This window comes from Panthera uncia, chromosome D2, assembly GCF_023721935.1.
Source record: "Panthera uncia isolate 11264 chromosome D2, Puncia_PCG_1.0, whole genome shotgun sequence".
Lineage (NCBI taxonomy): Eukaryota > Metazoa > Chordata > Mammalia > Carnivora > Felidae > Panthera > Panthera uncia.
Window position 1 is genome coordinate 43,681,328 of NC_064818.1, and position 19,804 is coordinate 43,701,131.

Sequence of the window (19,804 nt, forward strand, 5' to 3'; positions counted from 1 at the left end):
TTTCCTTTCCTTTCCTTTCCTTTCCTTTCCTTTCCTTTTCTTTCCATTTTTAAAAATTTTATTTTTGAGTAGACTTCACACCCAACATGGGGTTTGAACTCATGACCTTGAGGTTTAGAGTTGAATGTTCTACTGACTGAGTCAGCCAGGTGCCCTGAATTATACACTTTAAAATGTGAATTTTATGCATGTGAATTATATCTCAACAAGGCTGTTATAAAAATACTATTCTGATAAAGATAATTTTATGCATGTGAGTTATATCTCAATAAGGCTATTATAAAAATATTATTCCAATAATGGATTTATACTTCATCAGACTGCCAGAGGCATCATAATACATAAAGGAATACAGACCCCTTTCTCTTTACCTGGAGATATACCCCCTCCTCCAATTATTACCTAGAAAACTCCAGGACATTTTTCCAAAACCCAGCTCAAATATTTCTTCAATAAAGCCTCTTTCCACTTGCCTGGGCAGTTGATTTTGTGTGTTGCTAGAATGCTTCCATGTATCTCTTATACTCTAAGCCCTGTGTTTGTTATTGACTGTCTCTAGGTTGATAATTCTTCTGGGCAGGTATAATGGCAGGTATACAGACAAGGTATATCTTTGTATCCCTAGAACCTGGCATGACGCCTGGCACACAGTGGATGGTCTTCTGATTAGTGAATGAATAATGAGGCTTTAGTGTGGCATAAGAAATACATTAGGAGGAGGGTGTTAAAGGGAGAAGGAAAGAAGAATTACTTGGTTTTTTTTTTCTACTGAAATCGGCAAGTAGACCCAACCTTCTAAAAAGGTACGTAAGTGCCTTTTGCTAAGGTTGTATTTTGATCAACAATCCACCATATATTCAAATACACCTCCCTTTCCTCCAAGGAAATTAAATTTTAATCAGCAAACTTATCAATGTGTGCATTTTATTATATGTAAACGTATCTCAAAAAATGAGAAAAATTGAGACAAATAATTTAAACATAGGAGAAAAACATGTAAATGGCATAATGACCAAAGAACTAAATAACTTCTAATAATCAAGGGACGATGCCAGTGTAGCACATGCTCACATGCCACACGGGAGCTGGAGCTAAAAACCCTCTAAGTTCAGGGGAAGAAGTCACTGAGAGCCTCTCCATAGTGTATTCTGTGTAGTATTTGGATAGGTTGAGAGGATGGCAGCATTGTAGCCAGGGACAATCGTAAGGACAGAGGCATAGAAGTGGGGAAAAGGAAGACATGTTCAGGGAGGGTCAGGTAGGTCACCCTTAAGAGCATTTCACGTGAGAAATGTAAGAGTCTTGAGGAAGAATAGCAGTGGTTGGGATGGTCGTGGAAGGTGTGAGCCAATCAGACTGCAGGGATTAGGGGACCGATTGGATATAAGAGGGTAATGGAGGAGTAAAAAAAAAAAAAAAAAAAGAAATACTCGTCTTAGTTAATTGGTAGAAAAATGGAACCGAGAAGGGAACAGGGCAAGTTATTTCTGGAGATAGTAAATAATTCTAATTCCGTTGGTTAAAAATAATCAGGCTTATGTTTTGCATCTACACATTTAAGAATAAGTTACATATTTGTAGAAATGAAAGCGTGGTTTTTACACTTAATCACACTTTACAAGATAAAATGCATTTCTAAGAAAATACTGTGTTTTCAAGAAAATATAATTTTGCCATCTTTTCTGCACGTGTGTGTTTTTCTTTCTTAGATTCCAAGATAGTCAGTGATGCCGTACTTCGAGACTTACTTGCATACGTGTCTTCAAAACATTCCTATCTCCGAGATCTTCCTCAGAGGCAGCCTCAGAAAGTGAGCAGTGTAGAATTTGTAGAATTGGAGGAGCTGCAGCCGGACATGTTAGTCCATGCGGTGCTGAGGGTTGTTGATATCACTATACTGACAGGTAAACACTGGGGGCCCCTTCTCAATTTTAGATTATAAAATAATTAAGATACAAGACTTTCTTAGGATATCATTTGGGTATCACGGTTGTATTTATGATGAGACATTAGAGTATGGTGTCACCTGTGAGAGAGTAATGCCAACTAAAATATTTCTTTTCCAGAGGCATTATACAGTTATAGAGGACAGAAGCAAAGGAAAGTTATGTTAACAGTGGAACAGGTCCAAGGTCAACATTATGTGCTTGTATTATGGGGTCCTGGAGCAGCCTGGTACCCTCAACTTCAAAGGAAAAAAGGTAAATACACCAAAAAGCATTTAATCTATTTATAGTTAGGTAAATGATTAATGCTTATGAGCTTCAGATGAGGAACTTCTTAAGAGATTAAGAAGGTCTGTGTTTGAAATAGTAGGTGGTCATAATTGACTATTCTTCTTCAGATTTCTTCTGTTATAATTTTATACCTCCTGTAAGCAGTTTAGTGATCTGAAAAGTCCTCTATAATTAATGGTGGTAGAATAAAAGCTTCTACTTATTCCCAGGTATACTACTTTACCTTTTTAGCGAAGGTCTTATCTCCTTCAGGAAATGTTCTTTAAAATTGAATTCTGGAGAAGCTTCTACAGTTTTTATTCAGCCAAAGTACCCTGATAAATAAACTTCTCCCTGGTTATAAGGCAGATGTTAGGGGAGCTGCATTAACCCTTTCAAGTCTCAATGTTACTGTTTAATAAATGAGTGCATTCCAGGCTTTTATACCAGTTGTTCTAAAAGCGCGGACTATTAGCCATCCATACAATGTTCGTGTTTAAAATATGACCTACGATTCCATTTTCTTTAAAACAGGAGTTAATAATAATTTATGATGTATTTAATTAAATGGAATTGATGTTTCAAGAAAATGATGTATCTTCATTTTGATATTGTGAGATTCTTTAGTTGTGATAGTCAGAGACAGTTTAATTAGTGGCTTACCAGTCATTTTATCCTGCTAAATTAATCTACAGATTGATTAGGTGTGTGACTTTTTTTTTTTTACCCCAAAGAGTTAATGCCTCTTCCCAAACTTCTACCTACAAAATAATTATCTAAGGATACGATCTGTCACATTCTCTCTTTTAATCATTAATAGCCCATAACCAAGATTTGAGATAAGTCTGACTTTTGACTTTCATGTTAGGATCAAACAGCAATAAATATTTGTTCAGTTGAGAAATCCGACAAACACGTGTCAGTGGTAGACCAGCCATCATTATTGACCATTATGTCAGAGCTGGGAACATGAGTCTAGTGCATGCGGGACAAAATGTAGGTCAAAGGTGTTATTCCATTGATGATAGAGCTGTAGCCAAGCATACTGCTCTGGGCTTAATGTGGCTATTCTTTGAAATATAGAAGAATATAGTAGTTCTTTGGTTAATAGAAGAGACATTCCAGTTGTCTCTAGATAATTCTATGGTATTTAGGTTAATATTGAAAATTTGTGAGTCCAGGAATTAAGATACAGTTGTTCTTTGTTCACTCATTAATTTAGCACACTTTATTCATTGCCATCACTTTTAAGTTATGATAATCCACCTCAATACCTCAAGATTATTCTTTTTAAAATAGGATAATACCAATTTTGAAGGATCATCTAAGTAAGTAATTCTCCCTTCAGAAATGGGTAGCATTTTATGTATTCATTTAGGACTTCTTGAGGCATTCTCTATGTTAACCTCCACACTGGGCACTGGTTTTACTTGTTCCTGAGGATAACAAACTCACATGTAGGTGATATAATCAGAAATGACCGTCAGGTAGTTGTTACTGAATACTGGAAATCACAGAGCTGATATTTTGGGGGAAGAATAATAAGAAATCCCAAATCCACATTCTTTTGAAATATGCATGGGAATTTGGGATGCCTCATATGTAGCAAGTGTTGATCACAGTCTAGGTCCTAATGAGTGTGGACTTCTTAGGGATAAGTGGGTACATAAAATAAGCTATTCAGAAGTGAATGCCATTCTAATGCAATATTCACCTGAAAGTATCTAATAGAAATCTAATAGTTTAAAAATGTAACAAATTGTAGTAAATCACTCTTGTGATATTACTAAATAGGCAGAGTAATGCAAATGATCCCAACATTTGTGATTATACTTCATGCAAAATCATAGTTAGGTCTGCATGGCAGTTTGAAATCTATTCACATCCTTAATTCATGATTCAATATAAAAATGTATTACAAATTGTCTCAATACCAGTCTCCCTCAGACTAGTCCAACCTGCACATGACTCCTCTCTGTTACTTGAACTTGCTGATCTTTTTCCTGGCTTGGATCCTGAATTTACATGTTTCCCTTGTCCAGAGTGCTTTCTCCTGAAGCTCCCTGTGTGGATGGCTCCTTCATTTCTCAGCCCCAATTTCATATTCTTAGAGGGGCCTCACACACATATGCATAACCACTCTCTATCAGATCAACTCTTTGAAGGCCATTTGTGCCACTGAACACAATCAGGATTATCCAGCTTATTTGCTTGCTTGAAAACTGATTTTCTCCATAGATTAAAATTTCTATGAATACAAGCATCCTGCCATGCTTGTTCACCACTGTATGCTCATTACACAGCACTGTGCCTGCCCTCATAGATGTTTTCTTCTTTTTTTAATGTTTATTTATTTTTGAGAGAGAGAGAGAGACAAAGTGTGAGCGGGGAGGGGCAGAGAGAGAGGGAGACACAGAATCCAAAGCAGGCTCCAGGCTCTGAGCTGTCAGCACAGAGCCCAGACGTGGGGCCGAACCTACAAACCGCCAGATCATGACCTGAGCTGAAGTCAGACGTTTAACCGACTGAGCCACCCTCGTGCCCCTGTTTTCTTTATGAATAAATGAAGTAAGAATAAAATACAGATTAAGCAACCAGTCAAAATTCCCAGTCTTTAAGAAGTAAGAGACTCAAGTTTGAGGAGGAAGTAACTTCATTTCAAATGATAAGAAAAAAAAAACACACACACACATTTGAAAATGTCTGTGCACAGAGGTTTTGCAATCCATGGAATGTATTAAGAAATTACATTTAAACTTGGGCACAGAGGGCTTGTAGTTAGAACTGGACCTCTTCTCTGGGTAATTTCAACAATTCAGGGGGATGTATCTGAAGTATACAGGAATGAATGTCTCAGGGTGCAGAGAGCAAGAGCGCTGATGGGTTCAGGGGTTCTTGGGACTGGGAGCTGAAAAGCTTTGTGGGTACCAGGCAGCTTCTCTGTCTGTCTGCTTTATTCACTCCTTGCAGACTTCCTCTGCTTTTCAACCATAGGGAAGGCAGCAGAAGATGGTTACCCTGTAGCTCCTGCTCTTACTTTTCCTTTTAACCTAGACCAGTGCCATTTCCAAATTCCTAGCACGGAAAATCTGATTGCCCGGATTGAATTCTATTCAATCAACTGTGGCCTCAGGGGCAGGGTGGGAAAGTACAATAGGAATGCCTGAGCTTATTTCAGAGGGTGAAGGAGCAGTTGAGAAGGTCATTTGTGGTCTGGGTGGACACAGAAAGGTATTCACTACCAAAGATATGTATGTTCATTAGCCTGGAGAGATGGAAATGATGTTAATATTTAGTTTAAACAGTACATGATAAAATTGAAAATGAAATATATATGTGTATAAAGCATATGCCGTATTGGTGCAATAATGGCAATTAAAAACATGGAAAAAGGAAAAAAATAAGTACATTATATAGTTTCATGTACAGTAGGATCCCATTTTAATAAAGCAGGTATGTAAGTATGTGTATACATTAAAAGAATTGGAAATACTAAATATTAAAGAATTGGAGATACCAAAATGCTATGTGTGTTTTTTTTTCTTTATGCCTCTAGTTTGAATTATATGGATGTGTGAATCCACATTTATTTTTTAAACCTTTAGTAAAAACTTCAAACTTAATATATACAAAATAATATAATGAGCTACAGTACCCATTATCTACTATATTAAAACATTGGCCAATCTTATTTTATCTATTACTGCTCTTTTCTTTTATTGTATAAATATTTTATAGTAAATATATTTTATTTATAATAAGAAATAAAGGAAACTTTTTCCTTTTGGAAAAAGAGCAGGTAATGTTTGAAATATCGAGCTAACAATTTGGGAAAAAGGAGAATTGAGTTTATACTTCATATTTGTGCCAAAATAAATTCCAGATGCATTAAAGTTTCAAATATCTTTTAAAAAAAGAAACTGTGAGTAGTAGAAGAAAATATAAGCAAACTTATTTGGTATCTAAAGATTAGAAGGTTAGGGGCGCCTGGGTGGCTCAGTTGGTTAAGCGTCCGACTTCGGCTCAGGTCATGATTTCGCGGTCCATGAGTTCGAGCCTCGTGTCGGGCTCTGTGCTGACACCTTGGAGCCTGGAGCCTGTTTCAGATTCTGTGTCTCCCTCTCATTGACCCTCCCCCGTTCATGCTCTGTCTCTCTTTGTCTCAAAAATAAATAAACGTTAAAAAAAAAAAAAAGATTAGAAGGTTAAAAAAATGCAGCAACAAGAACCGTACATAAAAATCACCATATACCAAATTAAAAAGAAAGTGAAAAACCAGAAAAAAATATTGCATTTTGTCAGAAGATAATGCAATAAGCAAAAGACAAATATCTGTAAGGATAAATGGGCAAGAGATATGAACAGAAATTCCCCCAAAGAAGAAATAAAAATGGCCAATGAATGTATGAAAAAAATTTACTTACTAGTAATTGAAGGCACACAAATAAAATAATGACAGCCCGTGATTTTTCTCCTGAGAAATTGATAGAGAATATGTGGAGGAACAGCTACTCTCATAAACTATTGGAAATGTAACTTGGCAAAACCTTTCTTGAGGACAACTGATGTGTTTGAAAATCTCAGAATTTGGAATACCTTTCGCCTAATGATTATACTTCTAGGAATTTCTCATGGCTATAGAGATGTAGCTAAAAATATATTTATCACAGTATTGTTATAATAATAAAAAATTGAAAAAACAACCAACATGCTTTAAATAGGGAATTGCTATAATAATTTTTAAGATTTTGGAATATCTGTGCCAAAGTATTGACATATTATGTAGTATTTAAAAATAATATAAAATAACGGGACGCCTGGGTGCCTCAGTCATTTGGGCATCCGACTTCGACTTAGGTCATGATCTCGTGGTTCATGGGTTCGAGCCCTGCATTGGGCTCTGTGCTGACAACTCGGATCCTGGAGCCTGCTTTGGATTCTGTGTCTCCTTCTGTGTCTGTCTCTCCCCTGCTTGCTCTCTCTCTGTCTCTCTGTCTCTCTCTCTCAAAAGTAAATAAACATTAAAAAAAATAATATAGAATAATACTTAAGGACATACAAAATATATTTAACATATTAAGTAAAAATCACATTGAAAACAACTGGATGTCCACAGAAGTGTTAACTGTGTTGATTTGGGGATGTTGAGATTACAGGTGTTATTTATTTGCTTATTTAGCTTCTCTGATTTCTGAGCATGTATTTTATAATAAGACAAGCAAACCATTTTAAAAATAGCGATTGTTTTTAAGCAATAACTTGGAATATATATGCTTTAGCTCTTCCTAACGATGCTCTGTCTGTACAGATTTACCATTTTTAAGACTGTCCATTTTTCCAAAAGAAACTAAGGAAAAAAACTAAGGCAGTGTTGGAGAGGGGTGTGAATTAGATTTATTGCCTGAAGGAAACTAAAAATACTGTTTTATAAAAATAGCTGTTATTATTAGAAAACTTAGTGCTAAGAAATCTTTTTGTTTTATTATAAAGTTGAATTTATTAATATAGAATGTGATTATTTGGAAAGGAGCTCTGTGCTACTGTGGTTTTAAGGATTCAAATTATTACTGATGGAGCTAAAAATACATGCAGTTGTCTCTCAATGCTTTTTTTTTTTTTTTTTTGTCCTGGAAAAATTAGCTAAATAAGAAAACAAAGGTGTTGGAAAATCAGTGAGAGGTATTACTTATGGCAGACATGTGTCCATTTCTATGCCTTCCTATTTTTAAAAATCTTTGCCTGTAGACACCAAAACAGGAAATAGCTACTCTGAAAAGCAGTTAGTTATGATAAATTATGACTGTTTAAGAGACCAGGAAATCTTTAGAAAACATTTTTATTAAAATTATCTCCAGCATCTTTATCCTATTGCCTTAAAACAGCGTTCACATTTTGTCTCTTTACACCCAAATTCCTTAGTGCGATAAATGTTGCATTTAACTGATTTAATCAGATTGATCTATTTAATTTGATTCTGAGCCTAGATTATTTCTTTTTTGGTGACTTTTTGTTTTTGTTTGTTTGTTTGTTTAAGATTATATTTGGGAATTTAAATATCTTTTTGTTCAGCGCAATTACATCCTAGAAAGCTTAGAATTGCATACAACATCTTGGTCATCCTGTGAGTGCCTGTTTGATGATGATATAAGGGCAGTTAAATTTAAAGCAAAATTCCAAAAAAGCATGCCCTCCTTTGTGAAGATGTCAGATTTGGCAACACACTTAGAGGACAAGCGTTCAGGTAAGATCTCTAATATGTAAGACACTGCTAGTTTAAGCTGCCATTTGTGGGGAAAAATGTACAATTGAACATAAAAGTGAAATACAGATCATCATAAATAGCCGAACCAGATATTTGCATCTTCTGAGCTTTCTGCCTACCAATCCTTTGAGGTTAAGTTGTAATTATTAGAGAATTACTTAAAAATATTTTTTGCATATTTATACAAGCCATTCATCATTTAATAAACCGGAAATAGAAAAATGACCCTAACCAGAGTGACTGTTGAGATAAGCATTTTATCAAGTTACTAAGCTGCTACCTGTACATGGTTGTTAAAATTTAGCATTGATATAGAATCCACGCAATTTGCTTACTGCTTAGTAAAATATAATGTACTTTCTGAACTCACGTATTTGTATGTGTATGTGCATATATGGGTATAAAATTAATCCTCAGAAACACTACATGAAAGAATGGCTTTGGAAATGGATTTTATTCACGTACATGCTTTCCATGAACTTAATACCATTAAAGTAATTAGAGTGCAGTAGTAAAAGGAATGTGCTTTAGGTTCAATATGTTATACACTTCAGAATAAAGAGAGTCAAATAGTGAAAATAACTAGATAAAGTGATACAAGTTAAGTGGAAAATACTTCTCATAAATTGCATTGGCTTCCTAAGTACAGAGATGATGCTAAAAGTATGCTAACTCCTAGTTAAAGGTATAACAAATTAGATGGCATTCAAGGTTATATTTAAGGTTGAAATGCCAATAATCAATCAGTAAATGTCAGTGATCATCAATCTTGGAAACTAATAGAATGTTTTCTAGTGGTTATTGTAGCAATTGTTTTTAGAGGGGAAATGGGGGTTGAAAAAAATGGAATGTATCTGTAGGTTTATTGTTACATAATTTAAATTTTCTAATGAAGAAGAAAATATTTGGTCAAATTTTTTTTCTAAGAATTTATATAAGATTACCATTCTTGGTGCTTTTGTAGGTTAAGTTTTTAAGAATATCTCAGGAACTTTGGATCTTGATAGTAAGTTTTAATTTTATTCTCCCATTTGCATGAGTAATTTTCTGAATTCTTATAGATGGTTTTAGATTTTATTAAATGCTAGGTGTGGTTTAAGTGAAATAAGATTATTTTTACAATTCTAATAAAAAAGAATCTGTTCCAAAATGAAATGGGTTGAAGCTCCTAAGAGATCACATGCTAAGATTTTCAAGTTTATTTCTGGGACTTTTTGCTGGCACGCTATACCCCCTTTTGGTACATCCACAGAAACGTATAAGTTGTATCATAGGCAGAGCAGAGGATCTATCACAGTGCTTTTCAAATACGGCTCAGAGTGTCAGATTTAAAAAACTTTTTTAACTGAGTTTTTAGGGTATAATTTTCATACAGTAAACTGCCCTTATTTGAAGTATACACATTCACACTGGTGAGTTTTGACACGAAACCCATGAAACCATCACCACAGTCGTTAAACCATCACCAGTCTGCCCCTTTGTAATCTCTCCCTTCCACGCATGCCTGCCCCCTGATCCTTCTAGGCAATCAATCTGCTTTCTATCACCAGAGATTAGTTTGACTTTTCTATGATTTTTTATACATGGAATCATATATTATGTACACTGTTTTGTTTGGCATCTTTAAGCAAATTCTTTTGAGATGTATCTCTGCTTTTGTGCATATCACTAATTCATTCCTTTTTATTCTGTTGTATGAATGCACTGCGATTTGTCTGTTCATCTGCTGACGAACATCTGGGTTGTTTCCGTTCTTGGCTATTATAAGTAAAGCTTCTATAAACATTCATGTATAAAGTGTTAGATGGACATAGTCCTTTCTTTTTTGGTGGGTAGGTACCTAGGAGTTGAATAAATAGCTGTATTGTATGGTAGATGTGTGTTTAATTTTTTAAGAAACCGTCAAACTGTTTTCCAAAGTAGTTGTAGCATTTTACATTTCCACCAAGCAGTGTGTGGGAGTTCTGTTTTTCCCACATCCACGTCAACGCTTGGTATGAGCATTCTTTTTAATTTAGGTAATGATAGGTGGTTGTGGTTTTGATTTGCATTTCCCTATTGGCTAATGATATTGAGCATCTTTTCATGTACTTCATTGCCATCCATATGTCTTCTTTGATGAAGTGTCAACTGAAATCTTGTGCCCATTTAAAAAACAAGGGTTGATTATTATTATTGAATTTTGAGAGTTCTTTATATTCTGAATAAAAATTATTTATTAGATATATGCTTTGCAAAGATGTTCTCCTAGTCTATCACTTGTCTTCTCACCTGTTCTTTTAACCAGGTCTTTTGAAGGCCCTAAGTTTTGAATCTTGATAAACTCCAATGTATCCATTAAAAAAAAATTATTATTTTGAGAGAGAGACAGGACGCGCGTGAGCAGAGGAGGGGCAGAGAGAGAGAGGGAGAGAGAGAAGACCAAGCAGGCTCTGCGCTGGTGCTGTCAATGCAGAGCCTGACACAAGGGCTCCATCTCACAAACTGAACTGTGAGATCATGACCTGAGCCTAACTCAAGAGTCAGCCGCTTAATCAACTGAGCCACCCGGGTGCCCCCGGAACACTCTTTATTTGCGTTTAGTGGTTTGGTATAAAGGATACAACTCAGGAACAGCCAAGTGGAAGAGATGCACAGGGCGAGGTATGGATGAAGGGGCACAGAGCCTCCACCCTTTTCAAGTTCTCCCAGTACCTCAACATGTTCATTAACCCAGAAGCTCCTTGAACCCTTTTGCTTAAGGGTTTTTATCAAGGTTTCCTTGTGTAGGCATGATAGATTAAATCACTGGCTGTTTGTGATTAATTCAATCTCCAACCTCTTTCCACTCCCCAGAGTTTGGAGGGGTGGAGCTGAAAGTTCCAACCCTCTAACCATGCCTTGGTCTTTGTGGTCATCAGCCCCCTTCCCCACCAAGACCTGAGGCTGCCCATGGGCCCCCAGCCGCCTGTCATCATCTTATTAGCATACGGAAGTCACTCTTATCACTTGGAGATCCAAGCATTTTTTAGAGCTCTGTGCCAGGAACTAGGGACAAAGATCAAATATTTATTTTTTATTATATCATAAGATGGGAGCATAAATCCAGTCCCTTTTTCTACGTTGGCCAAATGCCAGATTAAAATTTTCTGACTTGTGTAGTGTTAATTCACATATGTATGCATATATGTTCTCCAAGATATGACCATTATTAAGTCTAAGGAGAATGCAAGTGGAAAACAAAAACAGTAACACCTCTCAAAAAACCCAACTTTTAATGGAATACAGAGATTTATTCTTAGAGAAGAACTCCATATACCTAGTTCTACATTGCAACATTTATTAATACTAACAGTTAATTAATTTTTTTTAATTTTTAATGTTTATTTTTGAGAGAGACACAGTGTGAGCAGGCGAGGGGCAGAGAGAGAGGGAGACACAGAATTCAAAGCAGGCTCCCAGGCTCTGAGCTGTCAGCACAGAGCCCAATGCAGGGCTCAAACTCATGAACCAAGAGACCATGACCTGAGCTGAAGTCGGATGCGTAACTGACTGAGCCACCCAGGCACCCCCATACTAACAGTTAATTTAAATTAATATTCCTGGGGGCGCCTGGCTGCCTCAGTCAGTAGAGCATGCAATGCTTGATCTTGAGGTCATGAGTTCGAGCACCATGTTGGGTGTAGAGATTATGTAAAAATAAAACCTTAAAAAACTAACATTTCTGGAAGATGAACACAGATGATAGAATATACAAATTTTTATACTGCTTCATATTTATGCACCCCTCCTCTGCCCTCCAAGAGCACTATAGGCTTATGGAGCTGGTCGCTGCAAGAAAGTATGCCACAGGTAGAATAGGGGCTACATTTAACTTGGTGTCATGGAGAAGTCAGCCCTATTATCTACTGCTTACACAGAGCAGCTCCCTGCTGGAATTGAAGACATAGAAATAGATTTTAAAATAAAAATGACTATCATAAACACTAACAAAATAGGTGCTCACAGCTCTGAAGATCTGGTTTGGGGACTGAGGCTGAGGATTGGGCATGTCCTTGCAAACTCTGGAGATGGACTCCCCGTTGTTAAACCATGCAAAGACTTTGTGCTGTACAGTCAGTCCCTGGTAGGCTGTGTTCAGAGTGGTCCTTTTAGCCATTTTTCCTTCTCTTTACGTTCACTTATGAGGGCTAAATTCATTGTTTCTCTCATTGTTTATGTGTTTTTAAGACAGAAATGGATAGAGTATTTAGAAGTACAAGCGGTTTTTTCCTGACATGTTTCAGTTAAATAAAAGGAGGGAGAAAGGGAGCTTAACATGGGACAATTTCCTAAGAAAGTCTGTTCTCTTAACAAAACTTCACAGAAGCTGGATGGGGTGAGGCTGTGCCTGGCTCCTTATAAAGAAATGAAGATGCTTACTCAGCATCTGGTCCTTCCATCAGCAGAATGTCAGTACCCAGCAGGCTATAAGCCCCCTTGAAACAGAAGCTACATTAATAATGAACTTTTAATTCTTTTATAGAGGCATGTAAATTTATAAAATGTTAGGAGTGATGTTAGTGTTCTTCTAAAATTATTGAATTCTTTCATCAATGTTTTAGTGATTCAACATGTCTGTGGAAAGGTGTGATGTAGAGTCTGCTGTAGTTTATTAAGTATGCTGACCACTACGCATTCTTGCAATTCATGTAGGGATACAGGACATGATTGGAAAAGTCTTTGGGTGCCAAAAGACTAAAGCAAACAGAAGGACTTAGGAATAGGAAAGTCACCATTAGTGGGAGTCTTAAAGATAACCCAAAAAGAGCATAGGTAGCCAGAAGGATGAGTTCCTGACCTGGATTATACTCCCTGCTAAAAGGATGAAGAAGAACAAATCCAAAGGCTTAAATAAAGGCTTTAAACTGAATCTGGAGAGGAGGGGAGAAGATGAACTCAGATGAACTCACAGACCTCACTAGTATATAATAAGGCAAAGGTGAATTAGAAAAAGGGAATGCCTGATAGATACCAGATACTCAGTATTTGTCTAACAGGTGAATGCATGAGCCAGTGAGCAGTCAAGGAACATGCTCAATGTCCTGGCGAGTCACACATTTTGTAAATGCAGACTCTCGGTGCTCATGTGCTGTGTAACCTATGCCCAGAGAATGGATGGTGATGGACAGGAAATTGAAAAACAAAAACAAAGTTTAAACAGAGGATAAGCTAGTGGTGTATTATTTTGGATAAAGCAGAGACTGAAAGAATAGCTGACCTGCCATTTGGCTTTTAGCAATGATCAGGCCATTTGGCTTTTAGCAATGATCAGAAGAAAGACAGGACAGGGAAAGAGGGTATATTAGCTGGTTTCAAGTGTTTGAAGGAATTTCTCCTGAAAGAAGGATAGACCTTATTTTGCATGATGCTAGAGAACAGAGAGGAAGAAAACACCCACCTCTGCAACCAAACTCTCCAAATAAATCTTCACTTTTAGTTACCGGCAGCTCACCCCTCACTTCCCAGAGTAAACACTGAAGTTGCAAGCGGGTGAGATTGTCCAGGGAAAGAGTGAACAAAAGAGAAGACCAAAAGCGAGTCCTCAGGGATATCCTTCAGTGTAAAAGCAACTGAATCAACCATATCATTAACCATGTTTGTAAATTGCAGTTATAATTTTGGTCCTGTCATTTATAAATACGTCTTTTTGTTGGTCTCTTGTAGGAGTGATTCTAATCAAAGCCCAGATTTTAGAGCTAGTGATACCTGTTACAGCAGCTCAGAAGATAACTCTGAATGCCCACAGCTCCCTGAGGAGCATCTTCTCTTCCCTTCCTGACATCGTATATACTGGCTGTGCAAAGTGCGGATCGGAACTGGAAACTGATGGGAATAAGATCTATAAACAGTGCTACAGCTGCTTGCCCTTTACGATGAAGAAGCTGTACTACAGGTGAGGCAGCCAGGCAAGCCAGTGGGATGGAAGATATTTATTATTAGAAGACCGGAAATGACCAACAAATCGTGTATATCAATTCTTACTTTCTTTTTTTGTTTTTTTTGTAAGTTTCTTTTTTTTATATATGAAATTTATTGTCAAATTGGTTTCCATACAACACCCAGTGCTCATCCCAACAGGTGCCCTCCTCAACGCCCATCACCCTATGAGAACTAACTAGAGCTAAATCCAAGAGAATACATTTTTTTCCCCTTGAATGACAAATGGTTATTTATGAAAGCAAAAATTATCCAGTAATCATAACAGGAATTTTTAAAAGCAGTAATTGGGAGATTTTTATTGTCTTCAAGCAGCTATACTGAAGAAAATTTTTACTTGGTTTATATTTTTAACCAAGATCTAAATGGCTCATGAGAAACTGATTTCCCTACCTTAACATATAATTGGAATTTAAAAGTTAAAAGTATTCTATGATCTAACCTCTGAGTTCTGGAAGCTAATAAGATGTTTAACTTTTCTGTGCCTTAGTTTTTCCAACTTTATATTAGAAATTAAGGATTGCAAATGTTCTTTGGTAAAATTGCAAACCAGCTCAGTGGAAAACACATTTTTCAAATAATAAATGTTCAGAGTCATGGATAATATTTTTCTTTTTACCTTGTAAATTATATGGCTTTACAGAATAGCCATCAGTGTCTTATGCTCTTTTCTATTTCTAACTACTGCAGTATCTAAAAACTAAATGCACATGTATTCAGCATGTTATCATGGTATACATTAAGAACATTTTCAGAAGCTTAATCTATAAACCTTATAAATAAGTAAGTACATTTTGCTCTTACTCTGAAGGTTGCTTGTATGAGAAAGAAAATTAAATTAAGATGCATGGTATATAAGAAACATAATTAATTAAAATTTATTTCTTATCAACAGTTACGGCTCCTTACAGAGTATATGTGTTATTTTATGCCATTCTTAATGTTCCTAATCAATATATTGTTTATTGGACAAAAACATTACCCAAAAAATATCCCTTAAAGAGAAGAGAGACTTTGAATATTCAGTCTAAAAAATAACTGTTCAAGAGAAGGACCTCACATATCAATATCACCCGATTATGGTATAATCTAGTATGAGGTACATAAGGTCTAATCCTAAACGATACTGCGTTGAAGAGGTAGTGCTAATTCTTTGTGTCACTCGAATGTTGATAGCCAAAGTAAGAGTTGGGTTTTTTTTTAAATTTATTTAAAAGTCTTTAAATTGTTCTTAGGTTTAGGATCCAGATTAAAAGAAAACTTTGAGATATTAAATGACAGCTTCTTTCAAATTATCACATACGTAATTCAGAAAACATCGCATAAATCATCACTTAGGACTCTACATAACTCAGTCAGCAAACTGAAGAAGAAAAAGCTCTGGTTATTTTTCAAAGACTCCATCAATTAGGCAGTTATTAGGTGTCTATGTATGTTCACCTGATATTTATTGCTGTGGAGGTTATATTGATTGATACAAGCATACTTCTTGTACTTAAAAGTCTTTTATGAAATACTTAATGAACATTCCTATGGCAGGAGAGTCCCATACTGTGAGTGGATCAATCACATTTTATGTTGGTTACTGGCAACTTGGAGCTGATTTTCCAGTGGAAACATTAGATACCATGGTTTGAGTCTCATACTTGCTTGCAAAGGATTCTCTATGTGCTGGTGACTTTCATTTGCATCTTTACCCTGGTTTTTTCCTCCAAGCTCAAGTATTGAGATGCTGAATTCCCTACTTGACTATTTGTCAGATATCCCACATTAAAAATGCCTGAGATTGACTCTCTTATTTTTTCCCATCTATATCAAACTGGATTCTTCCCATTTTTATACTTCCCAGTGAATGGCATCACCGTCTACCCCCGTAACCTAGAAACCTGCACATAACCTTTAAATCATTTCTTATTCCTTACCTCTCATGTCTGATCTACTGGCAAGTCCTACAAATTTTCATCCAAAACTGTATCACAAATTCACTTGCTTTTTTCTGTCTCCACTGCTGGCATCTTAGTCCTGTTCCTCAGACTCAGGGGCACTATTGACATTTCAGGCAGGACACTTTCCAATTGTAGAGGGGATCCCACACATTGCAGAGCACGTGGCATCCTTTTCACCTGGCCTTGCTGAAACCCCAGTGATTGTGAAACCAGAAAGGGAAGTCAGTGCGTCCTGGTCCAGCAGCACGTGGGCCTGGTCCAAGCCGCTGCTATGTCTTGCTCAAACTGTCAGAGCAGCATCGTCTCTCAGTTGGTCTCCTTCTGCCTTTGCCCGCTCCAGCCCATTCTCTACGCAGCTGACTGGGTGATCGCTGCCTCACTTAAACACCTTCCAGGAGTTTCCCCTTACACTGTCGTGCCCATGTCGCGCCCGCAACCTTGTCTGCTGCCACGCCTCCCCCGGCTCGCTGTGTTCCAGCCACCCCAGCCTTCGGGCAGTTCTTGGACACTTGTTCTTCTTCTCCATGGGCTTTCTTGTGTGTTCTTCCCTCTGCCTGATTCCACCAGCCTGGCTCCCTCATGTCTCTGTTCAAATGGTACTTCATCAGGAGGCCTTCCTAATCCCTCGATTTTCTGCTACAGCACCAGGCGTGTGCACATTGCAATTTGTACTTGTCTAGTTGTGTTCTGTCTTTTCTAAAAATCGTCTTTATTGGGTAGAACTCACGTAGCATCAAATGAACCCATCCAAGATATACAATCCATGGTTTTAGTATATTCACGGAGTTATGCAGCTGTCACCATGGTCAATTTTATGACATTTTCATCACCCCTGCCCCCAGTAGCCCCATTTCCATTAGCAGGCACCCCCCCCCCAACTCAACGTTTGGACTGTTCCCCACCTTTTGGCTGCTATAAATAGTACTGCTGCGAACATTTGTGTACACATTTTCATGTGAATGTACGTTTTAGAATTGTTGGGTTGTATGGTAACTCTATGTTTAACTTTTTGAGGAACTTCCAAACTGTTTTCCAAAGGTGTTGCCCAGTTTTACATTCTCACCAAGAGTATATGAAGTTCTGCACATCCTTGCCAACATTTTTTTATTATGTATTTTTCTTTTTGTTGCTTGTGCTTTTAAATGGTATCGTAGCTAAGAAAGCTATCATTCTTAAGCTGAGATCATAGAGATTTACTCCTATACTTGTAAGAATTTTATGGTTTTGACTCTTACATATAGGTCCATAGTGTATTTTGAGTTGTCAGGATTATAAGGAAGGGGTCCAACTTCATTTTTTCACATGTGGATATCCGGTTGTCCTGGCATGATTTATTGCAGAGTCTATTCTCTCCCTGTTGAATCATCTTGGCATCACTGTCAAAATGCTTACTGTCTTTTCGCCCCTCTAAACTCTTATGCTCCTCATGTGAGGGAACCAGATTTGTCTTGTTTCCTAGCAAGCACCCAGTGCTTAGCATGGTGCTTGGCACATAGTAGATATTGAGTGTGTATTTGCTGAAATAAAGAATGGAGGAGGAAAGACAGCATGGGGGAAAGAGTAGAGTGAAAAAGAGGGAAGACCTAGAATCATCACGTGGGTAAAGGGGGAAAATCAGGAGTGTGGTTTAGCTGTTATGTTAAATTCCTCTATATTAATGAGTCTGTTTCTAAAACCTGTTCTCAATTTATTTTTTACAATTTATTTTTAAAAGAGGTAATATAGCCATGGTAAAAATGCGAACAGTAGAGGAAGATACAAAGCAGAAAGTTCCTCCCCACCCACCCCGTCCACCACCAGTGCTGATTCCATGCTTGTCAAAGTTTTTTTGTATATTTGTCTAGTAATTTATTATGCTAACACCAGCACATGTATATCTCTTTCTTTTTTTTAATTTTTAAAAATTGTTTTTAATATGTAAAATTTAATGTGTAAGATATTCCTAATACCAACATAGAAATGTTTAAAAGATACAAAAGCCTTACTGTGACAATATCCCCTCCCTCCCTCCCTCCCCCCACCCACTGTGTCCTGGGCCTCCGTCCAGACACAGGCTGTGCGCGTCCCTGCCCAGATTTCACTCCCCCGTGACACACAGCACTCTCTCCCCATCTCATCGTTTTCACTTTGGAAATCAGTGCATGTCAGCAGTTAGGGAGCTTCCTCACACTTTTAGTTGGCTGCCTCATATTCCATACCTGAATAGATCGGCATATATTTAATTGGTGCCTTGTGGGTAGACAGTGATGTGTCCAAGTGTAACGCAACTGCTAACAGTATTGCAGTGCACGTCCTGAGACAAATGCCACTCCTATGAGTGATTGTATGGCTGCAGGATAATTTCTGGGCTGGCAGATACTGGTAGAGTGCCTTCCATCGACACTGGATCAATTCCATACTTCCTGCACCAACGTATGAGAGTACCCATAGTCCCATAACCTTGCCAACAAGAATCATGCTCCTTGACCATCTAGTAGTTGCAAATGGAACCTCAGTGGCCCTTTAAGTGTATTTCTCTCATTACAAGTGAGAAGTAAGGTTGAACTTTTATTGTTGGTGGTTTAAGAGCTATTGCTTTTGCTTTCCTGCAAAGCTTTTTTTTTCTGTGTCCTCATGGCCTTTGCCATTTTCCTATGGGTACTTGTAGGAAACGTTCTATTAAAGGACATGAGCACTTTTTTTTTTTTTTTTTTTTTTTTAATTTCTATCTAGGTTAGTTAGCAGATAGTGCAATAATGATTTCAGGAGTAGATTCCAGTGATTCATCCCCTATGTATAACACCCAGTGCTCATCCCAACAGGTGTTCCCCTTTAATGCCCCTTACCCATTTAGCCCATCCCCTCCCCACAACCACTCCAGCAACCCTCAGTTTGTTCTCTGTATTTAAGAGTCTCTTATGTTTCCCTCCCTCCTTGTTTTTATATTATTTTTGCTTCCCTTCCCTTATGTTCATCTGTTTTGTAACTTACATTCCACATATAAGTGAAGTCATATAATATTTGCTTTTCTCTGACTAATTTCGCTTAGCACAATACCCTCTAGTTCCATCCATGCTGTTGCAAATGGCAAGATTTCATTCTTTTTGATCACTGAATAATATTCCATTGTATACAGATACCACATCTTCTTTATCCATTCGTCCATCGATGGAAATTTGGGCTCTTTGCATACTTTGGCTATTGTTGATAGTGCTGCTATAAACATTGGGGTGCATGTGCCCCTTCAAAACAGCATCCCTGTATCCCTTAGATAAATACCTAGTAGTTCAATTGCTGAATCATAGGGTAGTTCTATTTGTAACTTTTTGAGGAACCTCCATACTGTTTTCCAGAGTGACTGCACAAGCTTGCATTCCCACCAGCAGTGCAAAAGAGATCCTCTTTCTCTGCATCCTTGCCAACGTCTGTTGTTGCCCGAGTTG

At 37.3% G+C, this 19,804-nt stretch overlaps 1 protein-coding gene across 5 annotated transcripts in view; it reads left to right on the forward strand.

Annotated features, from left to right (window-relative positions):
- The window catches only part of SHLD2 (shieldin complex subunit 2), an 87,905-nt gene that overhangs the window by 57,087 nt on the left and 11,014 nt on the right, over positions 1 to 19,804 (forward strand). For all 5 annotated transcript variants that reach the window (XM_049646273.1, XM_049646272.1, XM_049646276.1 and 2 more), the window contains 4 exons: positions 1,710 to 1,904; positions 2,067 to 2,201; positions 8,251 to 8,457; positions 14,164 to 14,392. In XM_049646273.1, coding sequence (XP_049502230.1) covers positions 1,710 to 1,904; positions 2,067 to 2,201; positions 8,251 to 8,457; positions 14,164 to 14,392 — 766 coding nt within the window. The remainder of the gene's footprint in view (positions 1 to 1,709; positions 1,905 to 2,066; positions 2,202 to 8,250; positions 8,458 to 14,163; positions 14,393 to 19,804) is intronic.